Below are 8,342 nucleotides of genomic sequence, written 5' to 3'. Positions count from 1 at the left end.
AAGGTGTAACTCTACTCGACCACCCTGATTAAGATGTCAAGGAAAGTATCTAATAAATATTTCCCTATAGTGTAGATTTGCCTAAGGGTCGGGTCTATATCAATTCTTGATCAGGTATTTAAGGTGAAACTTGTAACACCCTAACAATCCTAACGCAAAATAATACGAAAAATAAAGCCATGATACACATTAGGTTTCACTCACACATAACATAAATCTACTTCGTAACACAGGTTAGATAAAACATGCAATACTTAAACATTTATCATCACATACTCTCTTCTACATAGGTTTATCACTGTAGAAAATAATTCAATTAAAGTAATCCAACAACGCATAACATAGCGAGTTACAATGTCTAATACTCGCATCAACAACATCAGAATAGTAATGAATAATAAAACAAACGTTCGCCTGCCTAGTGTCATAGATTATAGCAACAAAATCTAAATATCACATAAAACATGAAAAAGAAAGAATAACCCCCAACGCCATCCTCCAGCTTTTAAGTAACTACTTAATTACTTGATCACCTGTACTCCAAGAAGGAGCACAAAACCACACAAACAACAAATAGGTGAGAATACGATCAAAATATATAAGGGTGCAAAAGTATGAAAGGATTGCCTAAGCAAACATCAATAATTAATCAACACAATTCATTCGCATACACCACAAAAGTATTCCCAACCACCAATACCAACATCATCATTCAATTACATATGCAATAATGAAAGTAATGTACTCAACATCATAACTCTATAATGCATGTGGTACCATTTATGGACAACACATATCCATCTCGCTCATGAATTCCCACCTTATAACTGGAGAAAACCAATTCGCTAATATCACCCTAAGTAATGCTTCACTTATTCCCATCTGGAACCAGCTACTTTCTTCCGAATCCACACCATGAGACCATAACACATAAAAAATGGACAAAAGTATGTACACCATGATGCATGATTCTCAATAACATGCAATATCACCGAAATTATCACCATAAAATCACCACAATTATACACAATGTCATAGCAATTGATTAATTCATCAATCAATAATAAACAACACCAAAATGTCTCCAAACAGTGGCCAAACAATAGCCTAATCACAATACAATCGCAAAAATCAGAATCGACATTCAATTCCAAGCAACTGAGCAAATGACACTCATTATGGCAGCGTGACGGGTTACCCATCACCAAGGTGAGGCTCGTCACCTCTCACTCCAGCTCACTTGTCATCATTATGACGTTCGTCCCATACAACTATGTCTGGGGATCAAGACGGTCTACCCGTCAGGCAACTGACGCCCGTCAATGTCTCAAAGGCCATTACGACTTGGTCGTCATTACGGTGACGCCTGTCACCTTGAAGCAGAAGGCAAAACTGCATTTTTGGCCATGAAGTTTAATTCATAACTCTAATTTTCTCTTCCCATATCCCCAATCGAACAACAACGTTAGGGAAAATAATATCTAACATTATTACATCATTCACCAATCAATTAACATGCCTTTTATCAATTTAATCATGGATTTAACATACTTTATTCATCAAAATCACACAACATTGAAACACCAATTCATACCAACATCATCAACAAGAACACACAATTGTCATGGCAAAATAATATACGAATTTCACATAATGCATCATATAATCCATGCTATCACAAAATTTAAATCATGTTCATCAATCATTCATCAAGAAAGGGAAATTTAGGAAAAAACCTAATGGGATTAAGGACTCCCATCTACCCAATCATGCATTCCACACCATATTGTGAGTAGTCTCATCCCCCATTCCTTTAGATTTTCCAACAAAGCACCTTGAAACTCTAACAATGGAGGTTCTTCATAGCCCTAGCCTTGCCTCTCTTCTCCCAATTATGTTTTACGTATTCCTTTTTCTCCAAAAACTCTATTAACTACTATATATTCTAACCTAATTATTTAATATCTTAAAATTGCACCAAGACGCGCAACTTATGTTACAATTTTCACCATTTTCCTCATATTCTCTAGTTTTCTATTTATCCACCAAAACTTCCTTTTTCTATTTTATTTTAATTATTAATTAAAATGACTATTATTCTATTTATTTTCAATTATTTTAATTATTCTCATCCTTCGACCATCCTACCAAGACTCTCACTACATCCCACGAATGCCCTGCAAGCACATATAAATCATTATACGTATTTAATTAAAGGCACTCAAAATACTAATTAATTAAATAAAATATGAAATAATCTGATTAAATAATTTAATCAAATTTTGGGGTGTTACACAACTATACTCGACCACCCTTATTAAGACGTCAAAGAAAGTCTCCAAGGGATCTTTCCTTATAACGTAGAATTCCCTAAGGGCCGAGTCTATATCGATTCTTGCTCAAGTCTTGAAGGTGTAGATTTACTCAGACAGATAAGAGTTATTTCATAAATTTCTGCATATATGGGCATCGACTAAAAAGCTTCGCAAAAGGGAATGTTGACTTGTATATTTGTAAGCATTTCCATAAATTTCTTAAACTTCCCCACTTCCATTTCTTTATTTGGTGTCTTTTTTAAGACGGGGTAAGGTGGTTTGAAATAGTGGGGTAGTTCTGGTTTTGTTTCGTTGAGGATTTACTTCTTAGTTCTTCTCAAAGGTGAGTCATGATCTATGAGTTCATCAAGAGTATCCCTCCTCATAGAATCTTCGCTCGATTCCTCACTTTTTTCTCCCTCTGATTTTTCCTCAACCTATTTTTCTACTACTACCGCTTCATGATTTTTCTTCTCACCCTCTCTTACTTATTTTCTCTCACCACTAGCATTAAGAATTGAAGGTACCATTATACTTCTCAACTCTATGGCATTGCAACTCTCATTTTTTAGGTTGTCTACCGTATTCCCACCAAAACCCCACTCAAACTAAGTTATGCTACTAATTCTATAAATAATTGGCCAATTTTTGTTTCTAGATTTTTGATGGAAGCTTCAATGTTCTTACTCGTAGTTTTCTGAATAGTAGACACATCCTTTTGATTATTGGACACAACCTTTTGATTCTTCCCTACTTATTCAAAACTAGCTTGCGTCACCTTTATTAGTTGAGCTAAAACTTCTTCAAGTTGCGATGATTTTATTTGTGGTTGTGCTTGAGGAGCTTGTAGAATACCTTGATTTGCATTCATAACCTGATCGTTGCTTCACTTAAAATTGATATGATCTTTCCAACTGGGATTATAAGTGTTGGAATAATGATTATTCTTCTGAAAATTAGCATATAGAACTTCAACACTCACCCCCTTTGGTACACAGTTTTCGTTTGCATACCTTCTCCAAAAAAACCACATCGTAGTGTTTGAACTTGACTAACATTAGCAAATATGGCTCCAACTAATTATTTTGAGATCAACTGTAGTTGAGCTAATAATGCAGTATTTGAATCTAATTCAAGGACACCCTTTAGTTTGACCCCTATTTCATTTGTTAAACGATAGTCATTCCGGCACATTCTTTCTATCAACTCTTTCACCTCGTCTACATTCTTGATTTTGATGGTACTTCCACCTGAGACATCCAAAAGCATTATTGCTTGGGCTTTAAGACCTCTAGTGGAATGTTGCATTTGTTCCATATTGCCCATGTTATGATTTGGACATCTTCAAAGTAATAATTTGAATCTCTCATATGTATCAGATAAACACTTTGCATCACCCAATTCAAAATTCGAAATCTCTGCACTTCTTTCACAAACTAATGTTTGTGAAAAATCTTTCTAGAAATTTGTCTTCCAATTCTTTCCAAGTCTGAATAGTACCATTGGGTATATACACCGCAACCAATCTTTGGCTCTACCTATTATAGAAAACCCAAACAATCTTAATTTAATCTGATGAACACTCACATTGTTCGACTTGCACATTGAATAAGTCTCGTAGAAACGAGTCAGATGCTCCCACAAATCTCAAATAGGTTGTCCGTCGAATGAATTATCTCTCAAACCTGAAAGCACAATTTTTTTAATATTAAAGGTGACAGGATTAGCAAGTTGAATTCCTAATCAATTTGATGGAATTTCAAATATGACACATGTCACTCTCACCTCATCAATTCAATTTCTACATCATCAAAATTGAGACTCAAATAAAGTGGGGACTGAATTTTGAAAATAAAATAAAATTAAAGGAATGATAAAATCAAATTTTAAAATAGAAAAAAAAATTAGAGACCAAAAATTACAATAAAACTTAAATATTTTTAATTTAAACGTTTTCATCATAGTTTTAACTTGGACCTCAGAGCTCTGCATAAGTTTTTAGAATTTATTATAACTTTTACCCATAAAAAAAATATAATTTTAAAAGTGGGGATTATATTAATTTTTTAAAATTAATAAAATATCAGATAATTGTTTTTATTAGTTAAAAATACATATTCTCTGACAAATTATTTATCTTATATCTTTCATTACATAATTATTCTTTTTAAAAATTTTACACAGTTAATTACAAAATTAAAAAGATACTCGTATTTTCTATAAATTTAAACAGAAAATCTTTTCCTAAGGAAATCAGGTTAATACCGGCAAATCCGCAAAAATAGTTCACAACATAATAGAATCGGGCCTATTCCACTGAAAAGTGGGTCCATGAGAGAAAAATAAACGGTGGAGATATAATAAAGAATAGTGAAAGTGAATGAAAGGGTTAAGTGGAAGAATTTTCAATATTTCCGTGCCAATCTTTCTCTCTCATACACGTAATAAACCCGCACTCTCCTTTCTCGCACACTCGCAACTCTTCCGCACACACTTTCTCTTCTCCTTCATCTTCTTCGTCTTCACCCTTGCTCAATTTCAGTTTCAATCCTCAATCGTAAGGTAAATTCCTCCATCGCTAATCTTCTTTTTCTACCGATTCAGTACTCATCATCACTTACCTCATATCTTCGTTTTCTTGTTTTGCAGCTCAATTATCAGATACTATAGCTCGAATTTCGTGTAAGATTCACCGTTACGATTCTAGGTTAATCATAGTTTTTCAGTTTTAATCATGAAATCGTAGCTTATTATTATTATTTATTATTTTTCGGATTGTTTTTGTTTTGCTAGTATTTCTTTTTTCTCGAACTGATTAATCGGATTGATTGAGTTTTGGAGATTCAGTTATTGTTATTATTATTATTATTATTACTGTCTTTCGGTTGGAGTGGAGTGGAGTGAAGTGATTTTCACGCATGCTCGATCGTGATTTTTGTTAGTCTTTCTTTTTTTGGTTAATTTGATTTTGTGAAGGAATAAAATATAGAATGAAATATAACTAATGATTGAATGTTATTGTTACGTTACGGTTGTTGAAATTGTTTTTATAATTTTTTTAAATTTATTTCATTTGATAGGGCAAAGAAATTAGAAGGATTCTGTGTTTATAGGTTGATGAAGGTGAAAAGATGCGTCCAATGCTAATTGTTGGTTGCTGGAGATAAGGTACTATGGGCGGTTGTTGCTGTTGTGCCTCCAAGGAGACTGTGTTGAGTGCTCCACCTGCTTACTATTTTGTAATCATCCTTTCCTTTTCATTTTGAATTTCATGCTTTTACCTTTCAATTTTTAGAAGCTTTTTATATATTTTTTCTTAATGTTGTGACACTGATACACTGAATTACAAACACGACTCGTCACTGACATGCGACGCCGTGTAATAATGTGAGAAAATGAACTGTTGACAGTAATCACATTTGTTAATGTTGTGTGTTACAAAGACAGTGGATCTGGAGTGTCAGTGGTCTGGAGTGTCAGTGATGCCACATAGTAGATAGTGACAAACTATGAAGCACGGACACGCCGAAAATGATCCCGACACTGACATGGCGACACCGTTAATCATTTGAAAAAATAAATTAATTAAACGTAATCACAAGTGTCGGTGCAGGTGTCCAATACCGACACCAGAGGTGTTGGTGCTACATAGGCGACACAAGCATAGCTTTCAATAGAGAGGTAGATAGTTAGTATGTTGGAAGATGCGGTAGCACCGACATGTCTGAAAAAAGGCTTACTCGTGTCCGAAATCGACACCGACACTTGTGATTACGATTAATTTAGTCATTTTTGTGTTGACGTGTCACTGTCGGTGTTATGTTTACTGTGTCCGTGCTTCATAGGTTTCAACTTTTGTTAGGGTTGCCCTGGTCACCTACTGAGGGAAGGTTTCAGAATATTCTCAATGAAGTCTGTTTGTGTGAGAAAATAAACTGATCTTTAGAGAAATGGTTGAGTTTATGGTCCATATTTATGAGAAGTATCAAATTGATTATTCAATGGCGTTTGTAATGGAAATGCTGGAAGGTGAAAAAGTGATGTCACTAGATTCATCTGAAGGTGCAATTGGTTATATCTGCAGTATGGGAGGCAATAACTGTCAACTAACTCTAATAGATAGGATAGGTCAAAACTTTATTAGCCATCACTAACTAACTATAGTTAAGTCACAAAACTATCTTCTAACACTCTTATCCTCCTATATGCTATTTTGTTAAAGTAATTGATCTAAGCGGACAAAGATTGGTCCGACTAGTCGGCATACTGCTCATACTATATTGGCGTGAGTTTGAATCCGTCTGAATCCTGCCTTCCTGTGAGGACATTACTGATGAATAATTTGTAAGCATTTTTTAAGTGTTCTTTGAGCCATGAGACCACTCCTCCTGACACTGTTGAACTTATGGGAATCAACTAACTGGAGTTTTGATTAATAAATAAGAAAGAAATGGATGGTTTTGATCTATTTATAACTGAGTTTATGATTACTTTTTGTTTATTCTTTGATAGTTGTGTAATCAATATGTGATGATATTAACTCATTTGCTGCATTTTCTCAGCAGTATCCAAGAGCATCAGATGAGCATGTTCCACTATCTTCTCATCAAGGTGCTCCCTCTGCTTTCTCTGGAAGGCTCTTGGTTGATACTAATCTAGATACTTCGAGTCCTGATACTTATACACCCCCTCCTGCTCCTATCCCTTTCAACGTGACATTCGATGCCACTCAGACTGCACCTGTGGTTCAAGAAATTTCCTGCGACAAGAACAATACAAATTCTAATTCAGTTCAAGAACCATCTGGAGACAATCATGGAACCTCACCTAAGTCAGAAGAACTGAAGGAATCAGAATGCAAAGGTCAGACTGATTTAGAACTAGACTCGGCAAAGGATTCTGAAATTGAACTTCCAAAGTTGGGAGAACCTATAAATTTAGTAGAAGAAGAGGATGGATGCCCGATATGTTTAGAAGGTGATGTGGCCACACTTTATTTAATTTCTGAAACTAACTATTTAAGCCATATATCATGTGAAGTTTATCCTGTTTTTGGTTGAAATGGAGGGTTGTTCACAAATGTGTGTTTTATATCTAAGCAGAATATGATGCAGAGAATCCAAAACTAACCACAAAGTGTGAGCATCACTATCACCTTGCTTGCATTCTGGAGTGGATGGAAAGAAGTGAAACTTGCCCTGTCTGTGCTCAGGTTTCTCCCACTCATTCCCAATTTCCCATATATTTAGATATTTGTAAATATATTACTGTGAATAAGATAATTATAAATTCTGTCTTTCTTTGGTGCAGGCCTTGGTTTTCAGCCCTCCCATTGAATAGTACATTACATATCTTTGATATCAACATGAGAGGTCAAATATACTGCATGTTAGTTTTTGATAAGCCGAGGTTACAAAATCATACTAGTCTGGCAAACCGAGCTTATGGCTGTATTTTGATTGCTTTGGTTTTCTACATTTCATTGGGGTTAATTCCATTTTTCATGCAGAGCCCTTGTGTTGGTTTCAGGAAATTAATGGAGAGTAGAATGCTTACATTGTGTATAGTTTTTCAACTGAAATGTTTAGTTGATATCGAGATACTACATAAGATGCCTTGCATAGATTTTTATTAGAGACATGTTATTGCAAAACATGACGGTTAATATAATTTTTGGTTCTTTTCTTGTTTTGATTCTTCTCTTGCACGCCTTCACTTTCTTTGTGTTGCTTTCATCTGGTATATTGAAATTGAAATGGTGTTGTTTTGCCTATTAGCATTGGACATAACGTGATCACATGAATGATTGCATACAGTATGTTTGGTCGAATACAAACAATAGTTCATATCTTTTTTCCGGACCAGGTTTCACATGGGTGTCTAAACCACTCATGTAATCCCTAATAATTTCAGAAATTGTTGGAGAAGAGGAAAAACTCTGACTTGACGGGGAAGTTCAATCACCAGTGATGGAAAATGTCTCTGTCCCATGGCAAGGTTAACCCCTGTTAGGGAGCTAACGTTGCA

General features: G+C 34.8%; 1 protein-coding gene across 8 annotated transcripts; it reads left to right on the top strand.

The window, feature by feature from the left end:
- The first annotated feature begins 4,690 nt into the window (after positions 1–4,690).
- Positions 4,691–8,007, top strand: LOC127100812 (probable E3 ubiquitin-protein ligase RHB1A). Of its 8 annotated transcripts, none has more exons than XM_051038094.1 (6): positions 4,691–4,877; positions 4,965–4,997; positions 5,396–5,554; positions 6,881–7,292; positions 7,418–7,527; positions 7,626–8,007. In XM_051038094.1, the coding sequence occupies exons 3-6, from the start codon at positions 5,489–5,491 to the stop codon at positions 7,653–7,655; spliced, it is 618 nt and encodes a 205-aa protein (XP_050894051.1). In that variant the 5' UTR covers positions 4,691–4,877; positions 4,965–4,997; positions 5,396–5,488; the 3' UTR covers positions 7,656–8,007. The 8 variants fall into 8 exon arrangements, with proteins under 8 accessions (XP_050894051.1, XP_050894047.1, XP_050894052.1 ...); XM_051038090.1 differs by having other exon boundaries at positions 6,878–7,292; XM_051038095.1 differs by having other exon boundaries at positions 4,710–4,877; positions 5,429–5,554.
- Positions 8,008–8,342: the final 335 nt, after the last annotated feature.

This window comes from Lathyrus oleraceus, chromosome 7 (genome assembly GCF_024323335.1).
Source record: "Lathyrus oleraceus cultivar Zhongwan6 chromosome 7, CAAS_Psat_ZW6_1.0, whole genome shotgun sequence".
NCBI lineage: Eukaryota > Viridiplantae > Streptophyta > Magnoliopsida > Fabales > Fabaceae > Lathyrus > Lathyrus oleraceus.
This window is presented reverse-complemented; position numbering and strand designations above follow the sequence as displayed.